The sequence below is a fragment of the Pristiophorus japonicus genome, chromosome 7 (genome assembly GCF_044704955.1).
Source record: "Pristiophorus japonicus isolate sPriJap1 chromosome 7, sPriJap1.hap1, whole genome shotgun sequence".
NCBI lineage: Eukaryota > Metazoa > Chordata > Chondrichthyes > Pristiophoridae > Pristiophorus > Pristiophorus japonicus.
Genome location: NC_091983.1, coordinates 80545579 through 80572585, shown reverse-complemented (window position 1 = coordinate 80572585; position 27007 = coordinate 80545579). Strand labels below are relative to the sequence as shown.

The window sequence follows — 27007 nt, the reverse complement described above, 5'->3', positions numbered from 1 at the left end:
AAATAAAATGCACTAATAAAATAATACGTGGTCAAATTTTAATATGTTAGGCTTATAAAGTTTAACATTTCAAAATGGCCATTACAATCATATAATTAGCATGCAAGAAGTCACCCACTTACACAAAGACAATACCATACCTCACCCTAATTGGTAGCTGATGGAGATTTCTTCAGCCCTGAATAATTTTTAAATTAGTGTCATACAGTAAACACATGAAAAATTTCAATAATTTACTAATAGTTTCCAAAGTCTACACAAAGATTGAGACTTGATGGGATTGTTTTAATACTGTGTGCACAAATAGCCCATTAGTGTAAATATGGCAAATGGGCCATGTGTATCAAGGCCATATGTAGTTTTCATTTATGATTTAGCACAGCAAGGGTTTGTTTCCATTCCCACAATGCACTTTAAAAAAATAAATAATCAATTATAAAACAATGATTGTAACATAACTGAGCACTGTCAATGTAAGTTACTGAATTGTGTGTTCCTGGGGCCAACTATACAAAGAAATTCAATACCATGCTGGATTCTCCAGGCCACAGTAAAGTAAAAACTACCTTGGGATTGCCTCACCAGCTGCTGCAATGTAGGGGTAAACCCAACAAAATGTACTGTATTTAAAACTCGGTCTGAAGTCTCCATCCCAAATTTGATTTCCCCCATCTGGTTATTCAACCCCCTCATCATGCACTCATCTGGATGCATCAACCTTCTAATGGCCCACTCCCCTACACTTCACTATAGTCCTTGACCAAAGACCGCCCTAAGTGGAGGAAGTACATCCGCTGATCACCTCGAGTCTCGTCACCGAGAGCACACAGAAAACAAGCGCAGGCAGTGGAAGGAGCATGCGGAAAACCAGTACCACCCACCCTTTCCTTCAACCACTGTCTGTCCCACCTGTGACAGAGACTGTAATTCCTGTATTGGACTGTTCAGTCACCTGAGAACTCACTTTTAGAGTGGAAGCAAGTCTTCCTCGATTTCGAGGGACTGCCTATGAATGAATGAATGAGTTATGGTGGAAAACATCAATACCTTAGCATTTGAAATGTGTTGGCAGAACAAACAGAGACAGGCTTTTCAGGTGCTTGCCATTTATAAATCCTGCATCTTAAAAAAAAAACAAAGTAATACTAATTGCAATTCATATCCTTTGCCAAGAACTCGTCACCAGATTGAATGCGAGGATAAATAATCAGCAACATTGTTAACAGAATACAGCACGTGACCAAGAATTCAAAAAATGCGGGGACCACAGAAGATACCTTACTCACCAAGGTAGAAAAACATTTGTTTAAAGCAGACATATAAATATACCTGATCACATTTCATTTAAATGTCTGCAAAATTTACCATGACTAAAAATAAATGCTCAGTGTAATATTAATAATTCACTCTTCTGCATTATTCAAGGAATTTGCAGAATTGTTTTCTTTACTGCATAAAACCTGAACATATTTATTCATACAACTAAAGATGGAGCATACTTAGCACACACTTGCAACATTCCTAAAAGCATTTCCAAATGTAAAAGAAGTCAAAGCTTGCAGTACTTAGCACTCTCCCAAAAACTTTAGCTTGCTCTACATTCTCAAGTTTTACTTGAAAGGGGCTTTGGCTTTGTATTCGAAGAACAATTTTTAAGCACAAGTCACATTTCAGAACAATTTAAATCAGTTCTGTTGCAGAAACTGCACTAGTCCCACATCTACATCCAATTCAAGCAATACTGTAAATGAACTTTCAGCGGACAGGCATCCCCCATATCCTGGAGTACAAGCCAGCCATGTTGAGTACCTGCAGATTCTTTTGAGACCTGCAAATTTTAAGGCTCATTTACAAAAGGGAGGAGACTGTGCAACACATTGTGCAATAGAATAACACTCAGGTAAGTTGCATTGAGAAGTAGCTAAAAAGGGTAATGAAAAGTCTGTATACGCCAATCAAAATATGGTTTAAAGCACATCCCCTCATTACCATCATACTTTCTTTTCATCCAGGAGAAGAGGATGGCCATGGATCATGCAATTCCACACAATCACCATTAAACCAATGCCACTCAATGGTTAGGTTTCTTTGGAAGGATGATAAACATTAGAAAGATTCTATGGCGTGGGACTGGTCATGTTAGCATTCTTCTTTTCCAGCAGTCTGCTTACACAGAAGAATCAAATGCTGGAATCAAACATCAGCCCTATCGGGAGGAAAATGAACAGCAGAGCTAACAGCTACTCGTCTGTTGTGTGTCAAAAAAAAGGTTGTTCAAATTAAAACATTACTTTATAAATTACTTATTTTACACATCTGAGCAATAGAAAAGCTTCAATCAAATAAATGTAAAATAATTTGAACATAATTATGCATTTTCAATAGATCTTTTCCAGTTAATATCTAAATCAATACTTTCTTGGCCTTGCCCATGCCAATTTATAATTGTCCAGGCCTCCCAAACTCTCAGATCGTCTGACTCAAGCCTCTTGTGCACTTTGCTCCACCATTGGCAGCTGTGCTTTTAGCCATGAGGTTCCAATCTCTGGAATTCCCTTCCATAATCTCTCCACCTCTAAACCCAACATTTTGATCTTGTCTCCTTATCTCTCTCTGGCTCAGTATCCATTGTTCACATCTCTGCAATGCCCTGTGACAATTCGTTATTTTATAAGCACCATATAATTGCAGGCAGTTGTCACTGAATATTACATCCTAATTAAAACATTAGTCTACTCCAAAGTGTAATTTGAATTACATAGAATTTACAGCACAGAAACAGTTTATTTGGCCCAACTGGTCCATGCTGGTATTTATGCTCCACACAAGGCTCCTCCCACTCTATTTACTTCATCTCACAATATCAACATATTCTCTCTCTCATATACTTATCTAGTTTGCTCTTAATTATCAAATTATCAAAGAACAGGCCATAGCTTGGGTATTCTGTAGCAAGCGGCACACCTCCTGACTACCTGACTACCAAAATTCCCTGGATTCTGGAGAGGTCTCAGCGGATTGGAAAGCCGCAAATGTAATGTCCCTATTTAAAAAAGGAGACAGACAAAAAGCAGGAAACTATAGACCAGTTAGCCTAACATCTGTCGTTGGGAAAATGCTGGAGTCCATTATTAAGGAAGCAGTAGCGAGATATTTGGAAAAGCATAATTCAATTAACCAGAGTCAGCATGGTTTTATGAAATAGAAATCATGTTTCACAAATTTTCTGGAGTTCTTTGAGGATGTAACGAACAGGGTGGATAAGGGGGAACCAGTGGATGTGGTGTATTTGGATTTCCAGAAGGCATTCAATAAGGTGCCATATAATAGGTTACTGCACAAGATAAAAGTTCACGGGGTTGGGGGTAATATATTAGCATGGATAGAGGATTGGCTAACGAACAGAAAACAGAGAGTAGGGATAAATGGTTCAATCTCTGGTTGGCAAACAGTAACTAGTGGGGTGCTGCAGGGATCAGTGCTGGGGCTTTAACCATTTACAATCTATATTAATGATTTGGATGAAGGGACAGAGTGTAATGTAGCCAAGTTTGCTGATGATACAAAGTTGGGTGGGAAAGCAAATTATGAGGAGGACACAAAAAATCTGCAAAGGGATATAGCCAGGATAATTGAGTGGGCAACAATTTGGCAAACGGAGTATAATGTGGGGAAATGGGAGGTTATCCACTTTGGCAGAAAAAAATAGAATAAATTATAATTTAAATGGAGAAAAATTGCAAAGTGCTGCAGTACAGAGGAACCTGGGGGTCCTTGTGCATGAAATACAAAAAGTACGTATGCAGGTGCAGCAAGTAATCGGGAAGGTAAATGGAATGTTGGCCTTTATTGCAAGGGGGATAAAGTATAAAAGCAGAGAAGTCCTGCTACAACTGTGCAGGGTATTGGTGAGGTCACACAGAATACTGCATATAGTTTTGGTCTCTGTATTTAAGGAAGGATATACTTGCATTGGATGCTGTTCAGAAAAGGTTCACTAGGTTCATTCTGGAGATGAGGGGGTTGACTTATGAAGATAGGTTGAGCCTACACATATTGGAGTTCAGAAGAATGAGAGGTGATCTTATATTAAAACATAAAAGATAATGAGGGAGCTCGACAAGGTGGATGCAGAGAGGATATTTCCACTCAGGGGAAACTAAAACAGAATAAGGGGCCGCCCATTTAAAATTGAGATGAGGAGGAATTTCTTCTCTCAAAAGGTTGTAAATCTGTGGAATTCTCTGCCCCAGAGAGCTGTGGAGACTGGGACATTGGATATATTTAAGGCGGGGATAGACAGATTTTTGAGCGATAAGGGAATAAAAGGTTATGGGAATCGAGCAGGGAAGTGGAGCTGAGTCCATGATCAGATCAGCCCTGATCTTATTAAATGGCAGAGGAGGATCGAGGGGCCCGGTGGCCTACTCCTGCTCCTATTTCTTATGTTCTTATGACTCTCCACAGCATCGCCACCTCCTGCAAAACACAAGTGAGGAGTATAGAAACATAGAAACATAGAAAATAGGTGCAGGAGTAGGCCATTCGGCCCTTCTAGCCTGCACCGCCATTCAATGAGTTCATGGCTGAACATGCAACTTCAGTACCCCATTCCTGCTTTCTCACAATACCCCTTGATTCCCCTAGTAGTAAGGACTTCATCTAACTCCTTTTTGAATATATTTAGTGAATTGGCCTCAACAACTTTCTGTGGTAGAGAATTCCACAGGTTCACCACTCCTTGGGTGAAGAAATTCCTCCTCATCTCGGTCCTAAATGGCTTCCCCCTTATCCTTAGACTGTGTCCCCTGGTTCTGGACTTCCCCAACATTGGGAACATTCTTCCTGCATCTAACCTGTCTAACCCCGTCAGAATTTTAAACGTTTCTATGAGGTCCCCTCTCATTCTTCTGAACTCCAGTGAATACAAGCCCAGTTGATCCAGTCTTTCTTGATAGGTCAGTCCCACCATCCCGGGAATCAGTCTGGTGAACCTTCGCTGCACTCCCTCAATAACAAGAATGTCCTTCCTCAGGTTAGGAGACCAAAACTGTACACAATACTCCAGGTGTGGCCTCACCAAGGCCCTGTACAATTGTAGCAACACCTCCCTGCCCTTGTACTCAAATCCCTCGCTATGAAGGCCAACATGCCATTTGCTTTCTTAACCGCCTGCTGTACCTGCATGCCAACCTTCAATGACTGATGTACCATGACACCCAGATCTCTTTGCACCTGCCCTTTTCCTAATCTGTCACCATTCAGATAATAGTCTGTCTCTCTGTTTTTACCACCAAAGTGGATAACCTCACATTTATCCACATTATACTTCATCTGCCATGCATTTGCCCACTCACCTAACCTATCCAAGTCGCTCTGCAGCCTCATAGAATCCTCCTTGCAGCTCACACTGCCACCCAACTTAGTGTCATCCGCAAATTTGGAGATACTACATTTAATCCCCTCGTCTAAATCATTAATGTACAGTGTAAACAGCTGGGGCCCCAGCACAGAACCTTGCGGTACCCCACTAGTCACTGCCTGCCATTCTGAAAAGTCCCCATTTACTCCTACTCTTTGCTTCCTGTCTGACAACCAGTTCTCAATCCATGTCAGCACACTACCCCCAATCCCATGTGCTTTAACTTTGCACATTAATCTCTTGTGTGGGACCTTGTCGAAAGCCTTCTGAAAGTCCAAATATACCACATCAACTGGTTCTCCCTTGTCCACTCTACTGGAAACATCCTCAAAAAATTCCAGAAGATTTGTCAAGCATGATTTCCCTTTCACAAATCCATGCTGACTTGGACCTATCATATTACCTCTTTCCAAATGCACTGCGATGACATCCTTAATAATTGATTCCATCATTTTACCCACTACCGATGTCAGGCTGACCGGTCTGTAATTCCCTGTTTTCTCTCTCCCTCCTTTTTTAAAAAGTGGGGTAACATTGGCTACCCTCCACTCCATAGGAACTGATCCAGAGTCAATGGAATGTTGGAAAATGACTGTCAATGCATCCACTATTTCCAAGGCCACCTCCTTAATGCCTGGAGGAGTGCAGTTCTAACAATACTCAAGAGGCATACCGTGGCTACAGTGTGTACTATCTGCAAGATGCACTACAGCATTTTGCCAAAGCTTCTTCAGCAGCATCTCCCAGACCCATGTCTTCCACCACCTAAAAGGACAAGGACAATAGATGCATGGGAACACCACCACTTCAAAGTTCTCCTCCCAAGTCACAGAGCATCCTGACTTGGACATACATGACCATTCCACCCTGGAAATCCCTCTCCAATAACACTGTGGGAGTAAGTTCACCACATGGACTGCAGCTGTTCAAGACAGCAGCTCACCACCACCTTCTCAAGGGAAATTTGGGATGACAATCAATTCTGGCATTGCCGGCGATGCCCACATCCAGAGAATTTTTTTTTTTTTTTTTTAAATACAATTTTTTAAGCTCCAAATTCCTGCTTTGCCAAATTATTTATATTGATTCGTTGGAATTTTTGGATAATTTTACTTTTTAAAAAAAAAAATACAACCTGACTTAGTAGCTGACTGTACATGTATAAGCTAATTGTCATTTCTTGATCATTTAAAATCAAAAATAGTTCTCTCGTTGCAGCACATTACAAGTTGGTGAGCTAGGTTTCCAAGCAGGATTTGAGTTTAATTAAAAATACACACAAACAATACATGGAAGCTCTTGTCACTGACAGTTGTAAAAACAACATTATATTTATAAGAGAGCTAAAACAGAACTGCACCAAGCACCATTATGCTAGCCTAATTATAGAGCACACAAGACACACAGTTTCAAGTGTCCTAGGGTGATTTATGAAGATGCCAAGCCCAGTAGCTGAAGAGTCATATAAACGTATATTATATTGCAAAAATCCAAAAACAACCACACTTCATATATGTACAAATCACAGTTTACCACAGAAATTCAGGGCATGCTGCTGCAAGTGGGTCAGGCCCTACAAATGGTTACTTGATGCTCCTGCTAATGCAACACAATTGTATCCTAAATGCACCTGCCCTTACAACACAAATACACCTACATTCACAAGCCAGGGCCTGTTACAATATCCTCTGTTGTTCAGGTTGCTTGGCAAGTTTAGTAATATGGAAATCTCGCTTCTGACTAACATTCTGATACTCATGCAATTGGGATGGGTGTATTGTTGTCACAGCACTTTCTAGCCCACAAAGACTTAATGCTGTTTCACAATAACACTTTAGCTGGCACCACCCAGTCGTTAGAAAACTCATGTTCTGACTTGCAAAAGCTTCAATATTCTTCCAATTCCTCTCCCATACTTCAGTCATAAGAGAGCAGCGTTCTTAACTCTATAAATGGACAGCATCTTTAAAACCACAAAGCTACCTATTTTTTGGGGGTGACTATTAAAAGTGGGGGGGCGCATTGTTCAAATTATTCATTACACAGAGGGTGGTTAAAGTGGTTTATAGCAGAGAATTGCACATTGTGGAAGCAGAGTTCAGAAATTCTTTTAAAAATCAACTGGATAGTTACTTGAAAAAGAGGATAATTAACAGACAGGAGAAAACCACTGGCATATCGACTAAATGGCTTGTTTCTGTGTAACATTTCATGATTCTATTCAAATAACCCTCTCCATTACAAAATTCAACTGAAAATAATGACATCAAAGTGTTGCTTTGCCAGCACTGCAACTTTGGGTGCTGTCATTTCAAAAGATTAATGTCCTTAGATGAAAATTAATTTCCATAAAAATACATCTGCCCTTAAATCCATTACATTTGCCTGCACCACATTCCAATATCAAAGCACAAAGCATAAAATCTATTCAGAGTCTTTCTCCTTTAATTTAAATTGAGGCAAAAATTGACTTAAGTTATCATTTCAAGAAGGGCAATTCACTGCTGTGAGTAGTTTTAATATTTCTCAAGTACTAGGATTCACTCCTTGAATAAAAATGGAGACAAAGTGGGTTAAAGGAGATTTCTATAAAGGGTTTCTATATATTATACCTATGTATAATGAACTCTTGACATTGTGACACTTTCTTTTTGGTCAGCTAGGTGACGTGTGGAAACACATTTATAGCATGTAGCCTCCAATTCAAGCTAATGAGAAACCTAAACCACGGTTCCAAATTTCCTGAGCCACATAACCAGCATGTCATGCCGAAATTCCAGTCTCTGCGTTAGGCCAAAACATCATGAAAATGACATTAGTATTAGTAAAAAAATGGCATAAATCAAGTGGAAATCAGCGTAAACAATTATTGCCCGAGGAAAGCGCCAGACTTATGCCATGTTCCTTCTTCAAGTCCCTCGTTATTCATGAAAATTAAAGTCTGAAGCCATCAGTTATATACATTAGGTACAGAAAATGCAATTGTGGATGTTTTTCCATTTTTAATGCAAGTGATTCTATTGCCATAAGGATGCATTCAAAAGATACAGAAAAATACATTTTAGGTCATGGAGGAGATTTTTTTAAATAAGTAAAAGCATCATAAAAGACTAGAAATATGACTCTGAATCCTTCAGAATGGTCAAAAACTCAGGAAATTCTCGTGAGCTGCACTTTAGCATCGGGTGTGGGAGGTGAGTAAAGCTATGTTCACTGAGTGGCAGAGGGTTTCGGTGGAGCTTCTACACAATTGGCATTAAAGATAAGTAAATTTGGGCGTAGCGCAATAATATATGCTAGTGACTTACACCTGAATTTCCCCAACCTTTTGCACCAGAAATTAGCAATATGCCATCTTTTGGCGCTAAATTCCAGGCCCCACCACATGCAGAGTTTCTGTTGGTCCAATATGGAGTGCAGATTCTCTCCTCACCGACACAACCCAGTTTCCCCAGATCCACAGAGCTCATTGCTGATTGGCAGAGCAGACTTGAATATCTCCAAGAAGGTACAAGGGTACTGCTGGACAATAGCCAGCTAAAACTGCAGAGCTTGTTAGAACAGATTACTGGGGAGATTTTCCACAGAAACACCCCATCTATTAGGTCTTTGGCCTGGAACCAAGAGCCAGCATGGCGAATCCAGTGACGGCCCTACCTCTCTCGGTTCCACTTGACTGGAAGATCACTGATTAATAATGCCCTGGAACACTGCAAACCTGCACGACTTGGTTCCCAACTTCTATCATCAGGCAGCTCATTTTGGAACCACTTCAACCCAGTATAATCAATTGTGTTTTGCTAAACTTGACAAGCAGGCTTGAACCCCCATGTGGGCAGCAGATATTAGAACTCCATGAGTGGCACATACATTAAAATGGAAGTACACGATCACCATGCAAATTACTAAGTAACTAAATGGATTAACTGAAATTTTAACTAATTACAAGAAAGTTAAGAATCAGTGGAATGAGTCTCCTCAATTAATGAAATCTGGTACGCCCAGTCAGAACACAACATCTACGCATTCACTGTTTAAACAAAAAAGAAAAGTGTGGTGTCATTTTCAATTTCAGAAGGGTGAAAAACTGGAATGGCCATCCATTAAACACCCCGTCCAATGTACTACCGCCAGTTTCCTGCTCCCGAAATTGAAGCCTACTCCTGCTCCTATTTCTTATGTTCTTACCTCAGCTGGAGGAAACTGGCCCATCTCAGGGTCACATTTTTAGTCCCTAAAGAATATACCCCATTTCCAGTAACGCTGAAAATCAGATAATTGGCTACAGTCTGTTTTTATTTTTATTCAAACCAACAATTCAGTTCAGCCGAGCTAACTTTAGTCTAACTTGCTGCTTTCCCATTTCAAGAAACAGAATTACTCCACTGACTCCATCCTATTTTGGGTAGAGCAAGATTTCTTCAAGGCGGCTCCATCGTCTGCTCTTGTGGAGATTAAAGTTTCCAAAAATCACTGTATTGACAAAGTGACGACTGTACTACCCAAAAGCTGTTACACTTCATGGGGGATACATCAAAGTTAATGTCAAGAACTGTATTGGCAGCTCATGCGATGTCAATGACAGCCCTGGTTCATCATATGCCTATGGGGTGTACAGCACACAATTAAAAAAAAATTATATTTTACAGAAAAAAAATTGTGATTTTGGAATGGATGGGTAGCCAAAGATAGAACAGAGCAGCAAACTGCATTTACTATTTTTTTTCCACATGAAATTCTTGTCTTTCTAAATGCCACTGTGCCAGCCACTATTTCAAGAGCTTCTCCAATTCTCTGCCAATGGACTCAAACCAATCTCCAGAAGGTACCTGACAATGCTTGTTCATCATCAGCTCTCTGAATTTCTCGTGTAGAGTTGACTGGCCCAATAATCAATACTGGAACATTGTGCCTGAAATTCCGATGTCCCGGGTCCGTACGAAGTTTCTACGGATCTGGGAAGGCATCCGAAAAGCCGGTTTTCAGCGTGCAATACGCATGCGCTGAAAACCGGCTTTTCCGATCTGTCAAGTTTCTGGCTTGACAGATCTCGTGCATATCGGGAGCAAGGACACTTGGGGGGGGGGGGGGGGGGGCAAGATTTGCGATATTTACCCATATCTTGCCCAGCAAATGTCCTCAAAAATCTTGCGCCTGAAAAAACAGCGGTATAGCCTACAGGCGCAATTGTTTAAAAACATACATAAACATTAAAATTCAATTAAGAACATATGAAAACATATTTTATTGTTTAAAAACCCTCCCCACTCCGGTAAGTTTATTTTAAGGCATAATTTTAAAAACTTTTTAAAAAGTCAGGTAAATATTTTTTTTTTAAATAAGAACTTTAATTTAATGAATCTTAAATATGTAGTGTATTTTTCTATTTTTTTAATTAGTGTTGTGTGTGTTGGGGGGGGGGGGGTTTCTCATTCATAATAATGGGAACTCCAACTTACAGAGTTCCCATTATTATGAATGAGAAAATACTGTACCTTGATTGGCTGCCCAGAGCCATGTGACTCCAACTCCAGCATACGGACATACCAACGTACACGCGCTCCGATGCGTAGGGAGTGAAGGCCTCGGGATCGGAAGTTCGAGCGGGCGCAGCACCTTCAGGTAAGTGCGCATTTTTTTTCCTTTTTTCAGTAGTTTGCCCACGGGAAGACCTCGATCGGAATTTTCTGGGCCATTATCTTTTTATATGCATATTGATATTTGCAGCAACTGATCTCTGGGGATTGGAGGAGTGCTAACTAGTAATGTAGGCAGATTTCCAGAAGTTATTTCAATTAGGTCATTAACTACCCTGACAGAAATTACCTCTTCGGAGTCATTTAATTACTATGTGAAGGAGCCTGCTTTCATTCCTGAGGCACTATTTCAGGAACCTGGACATAAGAAATTAATAGTCAATAGTGCAGAATAAGTGACAGTATCAATTAGTAACCAAACTGCAAGGTTCCTCCATAACTAGACTGAAATATTTTCCATCAATGTTATTATATATGTGTCATATACTATTTTATGTAGGTAATTTAACTGTTTTAGGATCCAGATTGCAAGTAGATATTGCACAGTACAATAGGGAATAAATACAAGTACAATTGTGAATCTGAAACGATTTCTACTTACTCCGTGTACAAGGAAGCCTGGGGATTTGGCTTCTAACATATGATATTTGGTTTAATTAGAAGTAAAACAATAGCTATGAAAATAAAAATATTTTGAAGAATGAGAGATTTTTTTTTTAAAACGATGTTAAGACCAGTATAATATATATTCAACATTATGGTTCAGATTTTGTGTAGTTGAGTACTTTGGTATACAATATGGTTAAAGTGGTTAAAGGTTCACAATTCAAATGTGCACCAATGAGCAAATGTTTAGATAAATATGAATATTATACACCATAAGTACTTTATTGTAGCTTTGAATTGTTGCTGTTGGGATAAAAGGAGAAAGCTCAATATGAATTATGAATCAGTTGGCTGTTAACAGCTTGAGCTCCAATGTGCTCCAGCCAAAGATTGGTAAATGCAAGATTGTAAAAGTCTGTTTCTTGGTCTAGGAAATGATATGCAAGATCAGGGTTTCACTTCAGCCCTGTAGAACTGCTGATGCAGCACATTAATATAAATGGTATTGTGCAACAGGCAAAATTTCATTACAAGCCTTTGAGGTGACAATGCATCTGCTCTGTGAATCTGTGGAACAAATCACAATGCAATAGCACACGACAAACACACTAAACAAACATCATATACAAGATGTGGTCCTCTGATGACTTCTAGTACAAGAAATGTTTAATTAAATCCTTTTAAACTACTAAAATCTCACTGAAGGATAATTGTTCAAGTCCCACTACAGAAACTTGAGCACAAAAATCTAGGCTGACACTCCAGTGCAGTACTGAGGGAGTGCTGCACTGTCGGAGGTGCTGTCTTTTGGATGAGACGTTAAACCCCGTCTGCTCTCTCAGGTGGACGTAAAAGATCCATGGCACTATTCAAAGAAGAGCAGGGGTGTTATCCTCAGTGGTCGGACCAATATTTATTCCTCATTCATTATAACTAAACCAGATTATCTGGTCATTACCACATTGCTGTTTGTGGGAGCTTGTTGTGTGCAAATTGGCTGCCTTTACTCCTACATTACAAGTGACTACATTTCAAAAAGTACTTTGGGACGTCTAGTGATCATGAAAGACGGTATATAAATACAAGTCTTTCTTTTTTTTTTATTTGTCTCATTTACTGGGATGGTGACATGCTTACATCACTCAAGATCAAGCCTTTTGGTTCAAATGACTGGTGACTCCTTAGTATGAATGAAAAATATTTAAGAAGAAAGTAATTTCCATCTTTTTTAGTCTTATATTGAGTTATAAAATTCCAACTAAAACTAGTTTATGTATGTGTCACAATTTCAGTAATGGGTGGAAATGGATTAGAGAATACAGATTACTCCCTGCCTTTCCAAAAATACCAGTCCCCATTAGGAGAGAAGGAAAGTTGACCAGAGGGATCTGTTCCCAATAATCTTTCCTTCCCTCCCCCCAACAGAAAAAAAAACTACTTTGTAAAAGCAAGTTATCACCTGTATATTCAGAAGTTTTGACTATATCTTTAACTAGTGATGTGTTACCATACCCATGTACACAGTAAGAAGTTTCTTGCGCTTCTATTCCTCCTCAGTTAATTTAACTGCCTGCTGCTCAGCAGTGTATCTTTTTGCAACAAAGAACTATGAATATTAATTTTAATCCTATTAGCCCTGGTATTAAAACTTTTTTTTGCCGTGGGGTGGAGTTTAATTTAGAAACTTGTGGTTTGAGTATTCACACTGTTGATCTAAGCTTTTTGTTCCCTGGTCTGGTAGAAATTCATAGATTAAGAAGAACGATTAATGGCTTGACGACACAAACTGTGCATTACTGACTTTCAATGGGAATACTTCAGTATCTTCAGAAGTGAGGGTAGTGTCAAGAAAAAGTCCAAGAGGCTAACTACTAAATGGATGGTGGAACAAGGATCATGCATCTACAGTCACGGGGAGAGGAAAAGGAGAAAGTGAACCAGTTTAGGCAGCTCTAGGCTTAGCTGTTAGCATCCTAGAACAAATCTTACTCCCTTTATGTGCTCTCAGTGTAGGAGACATCTGTCCAGTTATTTATATCCAGATGTTGCCCACTGTGCCACTTGAAGGAGGTCATTCTAATGAATTAGCCAATAGTCTTATAACACTGGGCATAGACACAAGCAGGTCTCTGTGCTGTACGTTCAGAGAGTAGCTTCTCTACAAGAGGATCTATTACTAGTATCTTAATTGTTCTTTTTAAAATATGTTTCTGGTACAGGGGGAAAGAGAAAAGGAGAGGAGGGAAATAGTCCTTTAGACAATGCCCACTCTCGCACTGCTTCTAAGCAGTTTTGACAGCAAGAAGCGGCGCCTAAAAGTGTACAAAAGCAAAATACTGTAGAGGCTGGAAATCTGAAATAAAAACAGAAAATGCTGGAAATACTCAGCAAGTCAAGCAGCATCTGTGGAGAGAGAAATAGAGTTAACATTTCAGGTCAATGACCTTTTGTTATAAAAGTGGCACACACGTAAACTAGTTTTAGTTGGAATTTTATAACTCTCAAAATAACAGTTCAATGAATCTAAATGGTGTTGGCCACATCCCATGAATGAATTTTTAAAAAAATGACCTTAAATAAAAGTGTACTATTTTTATAACATTAAGGAACTGTGAGGCAATTTAGTCCAATCAACTTCTCTCTTACAGTAGAAAAATACATATTGTCTCTATGATGAATGAACTTCCTTGCATGGCATTGAAGATCCCAGCTTTGACTCCAGGTTTGTGTAGAGTTAGTTTATGATCTTGGACCTCATTTTGGGATACAATTGGGCTCAGTGTCCCAGCCACGACAGAGGCAGGATTCCTGCTCCCGGCCACCAGAGAAGTGCAAGTGCATGCATACATTTGCAGGGAACAGGTTTGTGCTGAGTTGTGATGCCCACTACATTTAACACTCACCAAGACCAGGGAGCAGTGTTGGTAGAATTGTGCCCAGAAAGAGTCAGAAAACAAAAAGGGGAGAAAACTGAAAAAAAGGACACAATGCATTCGGTGGCACAAAATAAAAAAATATTTTTTAATCACCGTCAGTATATACTGGTAGTATAGATTGGTCCCGAAAAGTTCCTTAGAATTATTAATATAAAGCCACTCACGCAAGTCAAGAAGGACTGGGTGTATCAATTATATAATGCCAGCTGTGGCTCAGTGGCACTCCCACTTCAGGATCAAAAGGTTGTTGCATCAAGTCCCACTCCAGTCACTTGAGCACAAAAATCTATGTTGACATTCCAGTGCAGTACTGAGGGAGTGCTGTACTAAGAACATAAGAATTAGGAGCAGGAGCAGGAGTAGGCTATTCTGCCTCTTGAGTTTGCTCCGCCATTCATTAAGATCATGGCTGATCTTCAACCTCAACGCCACGTTCCCGCCCAATCCCCTATTCCTTGATTCCCTTAGAGTCCAAAAATCTATCTATCTCAGCCTTGAATAAACTCAACGGATCAGCATCCACAGCCCTTTGAGGGAGAATTCCAAAGATTCACAACTTTCCAAGTGAAGAAATTCCTCATCTCAATGGCTGACCTCTTATCTGAATACTATGACCCCCTAGTTCTAGACTTTGAGGGAGCTTGCTGTGCACAAATTATCTGCTGCGCTTCCTACATTACAACAGTGACTACACTTCAAAAAAGCACTTCATTGGCTTTAAAGCGCTTTGGGATATCCGGTGGTTGCGAAAGGTGCTATATAACTGCAAATCTTTCTTTATGTGCAGGTGTAAAGTTTATCCTTTAAGAGCCAGTGGTTGATGATTCAAAGCTAATACCTGCATCTAAGTCATGCAGTGTAAATAATGATTAGGAAAACCATCCTTTAGTGAAAAGTTGCGAGGAAACAAAGGCCTAATATTTTATATTAGTTAAAACAATCAGGGCTCTGTTGAAATGGCAATATTTGTGTACACGATTTCTTGTTTCCCACTCCCCTCCATTAGAATTGTATCCCTTTCTCATCTACAACCAAGAGGGCAGGCTGGCACCAATGCACTTTCTGGCCATCTCCCAGGAGGCACAAGAAACTAGCCACAACTCTCACCTCTGATTCCCCCTACCCATATATTGATACCAAAACTTGGTGAAATATGATTCAGATCAGGAACTAACTGAAGGAACACTTAAAACTGCATTTGTCTGTGCTCTGCGACAACTATGCAGCCCCTATAGCTATTGCTTCTTTTTAAAGAAACACTACACTTTTGGAAGCAATTATGTTTGTAAAATTGCTCTCAATTGCATTGCAGTCTCACTATATTATTACCAATTCAGGAGAGTGTTAATCAATTAAGATATTCTTAGAGGCAGAATGAGATGCTGCTGCTTTTAGATCAGTTGGTTTTATTAAATCAATATTCATGAAGAACTAGAAACATTAATGTAAAAGAAGTTTCCAAAAAAATCTACATCAGGCAAAACCCCACAAAACTTACATAACTGCACATGTACCAATGTGCTATAGTATCCCTGTAGGCATTGCAGTGTGAATACATAGTATCACTGAAAAAAGGCATCACGTTAATCACCTGTGCATTTCCTTGCAAATGCAGAAGACCGACCCAGCAGCAGTTCATTATACAACCTCCAGCAAAGAGAAATATGTAGGAAATAGTGTCTTTCCTTAAGAGTTAAAATTGCAGAAGCCCCAGCTCCACTATCTACTGTCAGCACTCAGAGAAAATATCCCTTTGTTGTCCAAAAGATCAGCAAATACACAGGGACTTGCTGTCTTTCCTCTCTGGCTTAGTTATACACACATTTAAGACACTATTCCAGATATCTATCAATAAAATCTGCACTTCAAGTTTAGTATTTGAACCAGATGCAGGCTGCACATATTAGCCTAGATCCAATGGCTCAAAGTCTACTTGTTTCTTGAAACATAGAAACATAGAAAATAGGTGCAGGAGTAGGCCATTCAGCCCTTCAAGTCTGCACCAACATTCAATAAGATCATGGCTGATCATTCCCTCAGTAGCCTTTTCGTGCTTTCTCTCCATACTCCTTGATCCCCTTAGACGCAAGGGCCATATCTAACTCCCTCTTGAATATATCCAATGAACTGGCATCAACAACTCTCTGCAGCAGGGAATTCCACAGGTTAATAACTCTCCGAGTGAACTTTCTCCTCATCTTAGTCCTAAATGGCCTACCCCTTACCCAAAGACTGTGTCCCCTGGTTCGAGACTTTCCCAACATCGGGAACATTCTACCCACATCTAACCTATGCTGTCAGAATCTTATATGTTTCTATGAGATCCCCTCTCATCCTTCTAAACTCCAATGTATAAAGGCCCAGTTGATCCAGTCTCTCCTCATATGTCAGTCCAGCCATCCCAGGAATCAGTCTGGTGAACCTTCGCTGCACTCCTTCAATAGTAAGAACATCCTTCCTCAGATTAGGAGACCAAAACTGAACATAATATTCCAGGTGAGGCCTCACCAAGGCCCTGCACAACTGCAGTAAGTCCTCCCTGCTCCTAACTCAAATCCCCTAGCTATGAAGGCCAACATACCATTTGCCTTCTTCACCGCCTGCTGTACCTGCATGCCAACTTTCAATGACTGATGAACCATGACACCCAGGTGTCATTGCACCTCCCAGTTTCCTAATCTGCCGCCACTCAGATAATATTCTGTCTTCGCGTTTTTGCCCCCAAAGTGGATAACCTCATTTATCCACATTATACTGCATCTGCCATGCATTTGTCCACTCATCTAACCTGTCCAAATAACCCTGCAGCCTCTTAGCATCCCCCTCACAGCTCACACCGCCACCCAATTTAGTGTCATCTGCAAACTTGGAGATATTACACTCAATTCCTTCATCTAAATCATTGATGTATATTGTAAAGAGCTTGGGTCACAGCACTGGGCCCTGAAGCACTCCACTAGTCACTGCCTGCCATTCTGAAAAGGACCTGTTTATCCCGACTCACTGCTTCCTGTCTGCCAATCAATTCTCTATCCACGTCAGTATATTACCCCAATACCATGTGCTTTGATTTTGCACACCAATCTTTTGTGTGGGACCTTGTCAAAAGCCTTTTGAAAGTCCAAATACTCCACATCCACTGGTTCGCCCTTGGCCACTCTACTAGTTACATCCTCAAAAAATTCCAGAAGATTTGTCAAGCATGATTTCCCTTTCATAAATCCATGCTGACTTGGACCGATCCTGTCATTGCTTTCCAAATGCACTGCTATTTCATCTTTAATAATTGATTCCAACATTTTTCCCACTACTGATGTCAGGCTAACTGTCTATAATTACCCGCTTTACCTCTCCCTCCCTTTTTAAAAAAATGGTGTACATTAGCTACCCTCCAGTCCATAGGAACTGATCCAGAGTCGATAGACTGTTGGAAAATGACCACCAATGCATCCACTACTTCTAGGGCCACTTCCTTAAGTACTCTGGGATGCAGAATATCAGGCCCCGGGGATTTATCAGCCTTCAATTTCCCTAACATCATTTCCTGCCTAATAAGGATATCCTTCAGTTCTTCCTTCTCACTAGACCCTCAGTCCCCTAGTACTTCCGGAAGATTATTTGTGTCTTCCTTCGTGAAGACAGAACCAAAGTATTTGTTCAATTGGTCTGCCATTTCTTTGTTCCCCATTATAAGTTCACCTGAATCTGACTGCAAGGGACCTACGTTTGTCTTCACTAATCATTTTCTCTTCACATATCTATATAAGCTTTTGCAGTCAGTTTTTATGTTCCCGGCAAGCTCCTTCTCATACTCTATTTTCCCCTTCTTAATTAAACCCTTTGTCCTCCTCTGCTGAATTCTAAATTTCTCCCAGTCCTCAGGTTTGCTGCTTTTTCTGGCCAATTTATATGCCTCTTCCTTGGATTTAACACTATTTAATTTCCCTTGTTAGCCACGGTTGAGCCACCTTTCCCATTTTATTTTTACTCCAGACAGGGATGTATAATTGCTGAAATTCATCCATGTGATCTTGAAATGTTTGCCATTGCTTATCCACCATCAATCCTTTAAGTATCATTTGCCAGTCTATTCTAGCCAATTCACGTCTCAAACCATCGAAGTTACCTTTCCTTAAGTTCAGGACACTAGTTTCTGAATTAACTGTGTCACTCTCCATCTTAGTAAAGAATTCTACCATGTTATGGTCACTCTTCCCCAAGGGGCCTCGCACAACAAGATTGCTAATTAGTCCTTTCTCATTACACATCATCCAGTCTAGGATGGCCAGCCCTCTAGTTGGTTCCTCGACATATTGGTCTAGAAAACCATCCCTAATACACTCCAGGAAATCCTCCTCCACCGCATTGCTACCAGTTTGGTTAGCCCAATCAATATGTAGATTAAAGTCGCCCATGATAACTACTGTACCTTTATTGCATGCATCTCTAATTTCTTGTTTGATGCTGTCCCCAACCTCTCTACTACTGTTTGGTGATCTGTACACAACTCCCACTAGCGTCTGCTGCCCTTTGGTATTCCGTAGCTCCACCCATACCGATTCCACATCATCCAAGCTAATGTCCTTTCTTACTATTGCATTAATTTCCTCTTTAACCAGCAATGCCACCCCCCTCCTTTTCCTTTCTGTCTATCCATCCTAAATAGTGAATACCCAGCCTTGGTCACCCTGGAGCCATGTCTCCGTGATGCCAATTACATCATAACTGTTAACTGCTATCTGCGCAATTAATTTGTCCACCTTATTGTGAATGCTCCTCGCATTGAGGCACAGAGCCTTCAGGCTTGTTTTTCTAACACACTTTGCCCCTTTAGAATTTTGCTGTAATGTAGCCCTTTTTGCTTTTTGCCTTGGGTTTCTCTGCCCTCCACTTTTACTTTTCTTCTTTCTATCTTTTGCTTCTGCCCCCATGCTACTTCCCTCTGCCTCCCTGCATAGGTTCCCATCCCCCTGCCATATTAGTTTAATTCCTCCCCAACAGCACTAGCAAACACTCCCCCTAGGACACTGGATCCAGTCCTGCCCAGGTGTCGACCGTCCGGTCTGTACTGGTCCCACTTCCCCCAGAACCGGTTCCAATGTCCCAGGAATTTAAATCCCTCCCTTCTGCACCACTCCTCAAGCCACGTATTCATCTGAGCTATCCTGCGATTCATACTCTGACTAGGATCTCAAAAGTAGCACTGGTAGAAATCCTGAGATTACTACTTTTAAGGTCCTACTTTTTAAAATTTAGCTCCTAGCTCCCTAAATTTGCCTCGTAGGACCCCATCCTGTTTTTTTACCTACATCGTTGGTACCTATATGCACCACGACAACTGGCTGTTCATCCTCCCTTTTCAGAATGTTCTGCACCTGCTCCGAGACATCCTTGACCCTTGCACCAGGGAGGGAACATACCATCTTGGTTGTGGCCACAGAAACGTCTATTTATTCCCCTCACAGTTGAATCCCCTATCACTATCGGTCTCCCACTCTTTTTCCTGCCCTCCTGTGCAGCAGAGCCACCCACGGTGCCATGAACTTGGCTGCTGCTGCCCTCCCCTGTTGAGTCATCCACCCCAACAGTACCCAAAGCGGTACTGTTGGGGGGGGGGTGGGATGACGCATCAGGGGAAAAATATGACTAAACTTAATTTAAAAGTTGGTGTATGAAAATTGAACTGAATGCTGCACAAATATTAGACACTGCTGAGTGGGTTATAAATACAAATAGCCCTGACTAAACTAATGAATATCCAACTCCGCCATTAAGCCCGAAGTTGCCACAGAGCCTATGGTAATTGATGGTTCCTGCTCTATTGGGAATCTCATCTGGTCAGGTTTAAATAATATAGCTTAGAATTTCACATTAATAATATGCTGGAATTTTGCTTGATTTTTTTTTGGAAGAGTGGGCATAGGGAGGAAGTAGTTCCACTGAATTTCACCTGCAATTATTCACCTCCTTGAAATAAATTGGATAGACTCCACAATAATGTGAATTATATCCTGGCTGTGGAAAGAACTAGATTACTTAAATGTATTTAATCTTTTATGCTTTAATGAGCATGGCTGATAACATTACTTAAACTTAGCAGGTTTTATGCAACTGCTCAAGAATTTGCTAAAAAGAATTTCTAATGTTCTATCTACGTGAAGAAACATAATTCAGAATATGCAATTCAGCATGTAATGACTTGGGGGAAGGGGAAATAAAAGAGAAGCAAGGTCCCTTAGAGGGTGGAGTATCTCAAGGATGATAAACTTCTCAATGTAAAATTAGGACCGAGTTAATCTTCTGTGGCAGATTCAGTGATCAAATACCTGAAATAGCCGAGTGAACAGAACTCCAGACAGTGGATAGTCGACCAGCTAGCCTGGCTCAAGACTTTGTAAGGCGTCGTCCTGAATCAGACAGTTGAGGACCTTCCCACACTGCTCTAGATAATCTTGCAAACCAATGTAATAACCAGTAGCATAGTCCTGAGCAAGTAGTGGGGAGCTGGCAAGCAGCAAGTTTTTAAACTGGGCAAAATCCAGCAGCACCCCTGCACATACTTGGGGGTGCCAAAGCCTTAGCACTTGCCAACTTGCACTTAAGCTCATGGGACTCATGTAATTGGGATGTGTCCCAAAATGGAGGCTACACGCTCCATATTGGGGCAAACAGAAAATCTGCTTGCGTGAGAACTTCTCAGTAGCTTGCTTTGGAGGCTCGTGGGTGCATGGCTATTGTCAAAAACCTGGGTGATCAAAAAGAAAACCTACATTATGGAATTAATTATTTTTTGCAACCTTAACAAAAAGTACCAAACACCCAGTTAGAGTCAAGTATGGGGAAATTGGGAAGAACAGAGAATTATCAAACCTGTCCTCCTTTTAAGCAAGGCTCTGTGCCAGGGGTGTTAACTTGGAAAATTTACCTTGGTGATTGTAAGACACTTCACCTTTACATCATTTTCTACAACTGTTAAGAAAAACTATGAAAAAAACATGGAGTGTATGTAAGAGAGGGATTCAGTGTTGCATGGTGAACCGTGGTAAATACCTCTATACCTTCCAATTCATAACTATTGCATCCCTTTTATAAAACTTGTATTAAACAGGCAAGTGTATATACTGACACATTCGAATGGGAGCGTGCTAATGAAAATTAAATGATCCGAGACAAGCTTAGATTAGCCTCATTTTTGTCTCTCTTTGATCCAATTTACCTTTCAGTTCATCATTCTGGTATCTTGCTAAATCAACTAATCTGGACTTGTATGTTGCTAGTAGCAATGAAATAAATACTTATTCGATTGGAGAGGAGTTTTAACGCTACATTAGATACCACACCCTTAAAGAGGATTGAAGTATGAAAGGGTAGAAGTTGCCTCCAGCAATCGTTAACAAGAAACAGTTTGATACATATGCAGACATTAATAAATATTCAGTTAGCATAAATTGTTTCACTTTTTAATGACGCTGAATGAATTAGCAGACTCAGCAATTTTAAACCCTTCATCTATGCATGTATCTTCTTTTCCACCAGGAGAGGGTGCAACACTGTGATCATCATTTGATGCAACAGCTAACTATAACTACTATTCTACACTGCCTCCACTGATTAAATCTACCAGGGAGTGGAAGAGAGAGAATTAAGAGCAATTTTGCATAAAAGATGTGTTTAGTTTTCTGATGCACAAGCCTCCTTTGATGATAGAAGCCAAATTTCATTGAAAATAATAAGCAGCAGGAAGTATTGAGGCCCAAAATGGGAGATAAAATGGTCTCTTCTCCCTCCACACACACACATGCACCCCTAGCTTCGAAAATAATGCAATAATGTGATCCTTAGCAAAAGGCCTGCCACCTAGTGGTAGGTTTACAAATTAATTTGTCTTTTTCTCACAGGTACTCAAACTTAAGACCATATAAGAGCCTCCTTTCAGATTATTGCTTCACTTCTAATTGAACTCTAAAAAATTTCAACCCAATTCAAAGCTGCTACACGTGCCAATTCTCCCACCACCCCACCGCCACCCAGCCAGCGACATCAGGCCTCATAGGACTGGTTTTAATGATGTGGTTGAAAAATGATCAGGCAATAACAAACATCAATTGGCTAATGACAATCAACCGCATGTAAAGGTAACCCTACAGTAGCAGAATATTACAAGAATGATAATGGCATCCTTAAAAACAAAGTATGGAAACAAGCAACAAAATAACAAACATTGCCCAGGGAATAGTGTAAATTTATGATCCGAGACACAGTGGTATTAGGCAATGAATTTATTACAGCATTAAACTTTAAAAAAGGGATGGAATTGCCCCATATTTATACAATCAATTTGATGTACATACAACTTTCTAGTTCATATCGCCCAGTTTATTAAGTACCAGATGTAGTATGCATTTATACTACAGATTGAATGTTGGTGCAACACACTTTCTGGAACTGAGTCCAGACCTAGGTGGAATTTACACTATAATGTTAGTAGTGGTTTTGCTTTGCATTGCAAGTGTACTCTGAATCACTCATTATTTGCAAAGTTACTTTTTTTTTTAATTAAAAAAAGTGTTAAACATTTGTGACATATTTGGGGAACTAAATCATATTGTATCTTTGGGCAGGAAAGCCAAAATTTACTTGGAAAAAAAGGTGGTTAACATTTTCTCAATATTCCTGATACTATAATTTGGATTGGGCAGATGGAATGCAAAGTCTTTTCCGGGCCTGTATTTTCATATGTTCCTATGTAGAAGGTACTAGGAATTCAATTCTTCAAAACAGATAGTCCCACTTTCTCCCCCCCCATGCCCAGGCCTCAAGGTACAATATTGTTACTGCAACATGTGCTGTTCAACAGGCTCCAGTTGAGTATAAACAGACAGCGCAGGTTTGTTAAACCACCCACCAATTAAACAAAATGGTTACCAAGATATGGGACATCGAAACTAAAAACAGAAAATTCTCTACATTTGGTAACTGATGTCAGGCTTCAGAACACTCTGCAGTCAGACAAAAAGGTAAAACACCATCTATCCATTTAAACAATCTTTAACTACAGAATAGCATCCCCAATTGCTTCATGTCCACTTTCCTCATGTTTAATCTTTGGGTTCTCATAGATTGTCAATTTAGTACCAATTAATTATAAGCTATAGCTAGCTCACACTGATACTTGAACCTATCGACTAGATTTGGGTTGCTCATGGCTTATGATCCTTACACATAGCAGAAAATAAGGCAATAGAGAGATTTTGATGGATTAGTCAGAGATGGGAGGAGGACAGTGTTTTAAACCATTGGACCTTCCAATCCTCCAATGTGATAGTTACTGTCCAAATACCAATTTAAAAGGGGTATAGCTCCTTTAATAGAATAGTGGAAATAATAATCCAAGAATAAAATATTTGGCAGGTTTGCAAGACAAATTAAAACGTTCTGTAGATTAAGACACACCTGAACTTTGTATACTTTTGAGTGGTTAGGACATGTACGCTCTCATTACACTTGCATGGTTTCACAAAACAATACTTTGGCTTCTTCCAGAACGTCCAGTACTCCTGTGCATGTGTAAGCAGGGAATGGCAGTGTGTGCTACACAGGCATAGCTATACACAGTGGCAGAGCTAATGGGATGAATGACCACCAGCCCTGCAATCACTTTGAGGCTGGCTATTGCGGCTTTGGAGAATCACCTCCATTTTCCTCATAGCAGTCTTCGGCCTCCAGGTTCAGCCTTCAAGTCTGTTCAGTCCCCAGGGTCAGCCTTCAGACCAGATATGTTGGCATTCCCTAGTTCCGAGCTAGGTCCCCTTTCTGCCAAGTCATCAAATCTTGAGTTTGACGCCCTCCACCCCCTAGTCAGCCAAACCAAGCTCCGTCATTGCCCATACATGCACATCAATGTCCACAACGCTGAGGAAAACCAGCACTCGTGTGCATGGCCCACTTCACATCCTGCACACACAATATCTCCTCCATTAGTGCCAAGCCAATGGGCTACAAGCTAGACTCATGTTTATAAGTAGCTGTTGTAGTTATAATGATCTTTTGGACTTTCTTGGGAGCTGGGTGTGCCAACTCTAACCATTACACTGGTATCACTCCTGCACCAGGCCATCTAACTGTGGAGGAGGAGGAGAAACTAACATCGTGCGATTGACTTTTGAAGTGATCATTTTTGTACCAAGTTTCCACCACCACAACACAATCCATCGTGAAAATCACAGTACAGCACAAGCATTAATTAGACTGATGCTCTCTCCCCACCTTGAATAATAATTATTCCACAAAAGAATGAGAGCATCCTGAGCTTGCTGTTCTGACTACTTTGAGAATTGTTTATCTAAAACAGTCAAACTTTCCAATCTAGATACTGTATATGCAAGAGTTCTTCAGCAGCTTTTAAACAGTCTTACAAATTGTGCATCGAACAAGCTATTAAGATACTTGGGATAGAGGTAGACAAAAATACCTAGAGATATAGATTAATTTTCTCTATTTCAAGGATCATGAAGGTCATGAAAAGAAATCACCCTTCAATTTACAAGACACGCACACAGAAAACATCACTGCATTTGATGTCCTCAAGTGTGACAACTTTTAAGTATTGTAGTGTGATCCGTTAGTCTAGAGTAATTAAAAGGGGGAAATTATTCATCAAAATTTTGAAATCAAAAAAGTACTTTAATGAATGTTACTCGGACTAAGAGATCCCTAACTTTTTAAGGAACGCAAGTAGCGCCAATTCCCATCATCTTAACCGTTCGGGCTCACTGACACGATTCCTTTATTAAATTTGGCTTTTGAAATGGTGATATGGCCAAAGTGGAGTATACTTAATAGTAGTTTATATTTCTGTGATACAATCACTGCCTCATTTCTAACACAACGTCCAGTGCTACTGGAACATTCAGGAATTTTATTAACAACAAATGAAAATAAGACTATTCAGGTCAGACAGCATCTGTGGAGAGAGGAACAGCGTTCCGAAAGGTCATTGACCTGAAACGTTAACTCTCTCTCTCACCACAGATGCTGCCTGACCTGCTGAGAGTTACCAGCATTTTCTGTTCATGTTTCAGATTTCCAGCATCCGCAGTATTTTGCTTTTGAAAATAAGATTAATCCTTTAATTTATCCTACTTGTATGACTTCCCTTTACAAGCTCATTTTATGGCAACAGGAGGGTCCGATTCAGAATAAGACTTGGGTCACATCTAATACTCCAGGCGAGACATCTAATTATGTCTCGCCCAGGTTACATTCACTGGTGGATGATTTAATGAAAATAGAGTCTGCGGTCACCCACTGTGATATGTAACAGCTAAGCAAAACTCGGAATATCGCAGCAGTAAATCAAAGTTAAAAGTATCAATGCAAGATGTATTCCTTGTCAGTTATATTCTGAACATTATGAATGGCACAATGTCGTAACAAAAGGAGGCGGAATCTAGGAATTAGAAATTTACAATGTGATGATAATCGAGCATTTCCCATCCGTCTTTAATTCTAATTAAGCTCAGGACTCATTGCATTCGGTGTGTGTGCGCCTCTCTATCTGTATGGGTGTGTCTCTGTCTCTCTCGCTATATGTGTCTCTATCTCTCGCTGTGCCTGCCTGTCTGCCGCTCTCTATCGATATGTCTGTGTCTCTCGCTGTTTCGGTATGCCGCTCTCTATCGATATGTCTGTGTCTCTCGCTGTTTCGGTATGCCGCTCTCTATCTATATGTCTGTGTCTCTCTGTGTGCCTCTATCAATAAATGTGTCCGTGTGAACTACATTTCTCGTGTATTCCAGATCGGTATCGCAATATCCAGGTAACTACTGACCAAAGGGAACTAACTCCACGATACTCGTGGAGCCGCAGGAATAGGTTCCGGAATAACCCTCTGGGGCCAGAACTAAACCCAGCACTAAATCCAATCCTCTTAATTTCGGACCTTTTGCAATGAAACTTCATAATAAAGGCAACACAACAATATATTTTTTTTAACAAAACCGTTAAATACTTTCCCCCGTTTACACTCTGCTCAGGTGGCGATTTCACTTTCCCATCCCATTAGAGTTTAATCGCTTTCGATTAAAGACCACATTTTATACAATGATCTCAACAACACTTACCAACAGGACGAAAGGAAATCCCATGGCCAAAAGAAACTTAAGACTAAAATTTGACGTCTTCATTTTTTTTCTCCGGCAAAAAAAACCCTTTCAACAATTTGTGAAGCTGCTTCTACTGAGCTCCCGACTAATGTAGTTCCCTGCTCCCAGCGTCACCGCCGAACACTCAGCCACCCACCCGCCCACACTACACTGCAAGATAAGAACTGGCTTGCAGCAAACCCGGTAAAAGGGCATTAGTCACCTGAGGAGCAAGTGAAAACTGTTCACTCAGTCTTTTTAAAGTTCTACTTAACAATTTGTATCTTTTTAAAAAGCTTAAAGTGGCAAAATCCACATGAACTGGAATGTATACTGGATACCAGCAACATTATTATTTAAGTT

At 40.3% G+C, this 27007-nt stretch overlaps 1 protein-coding gene across 1 annotated transcript in view; it reads right to left on the bottom strand.

The window, feature by feature from the left end:
• The window catches only part of LOC139266797 (syndecan-1-like), a 64536-nt gene extending 37778 nt beyond the window's left edge, over positions 1–26758 (bottom strand). Inside the window, exon 1 of the mRNA XM_070884390.1 lies at positions 26624–26758. Within this exon, the coding sequence (XP_070740491.1) occupies positions 26624–26686 (63 nt within the window). The 5' untranslated portion in view covers positions 26687–26758. The remainder of the gene's footprint in view (positions 1–26623) is intronic.
• Positions 26759–27007: the final 249 nt, after the last annotated feature.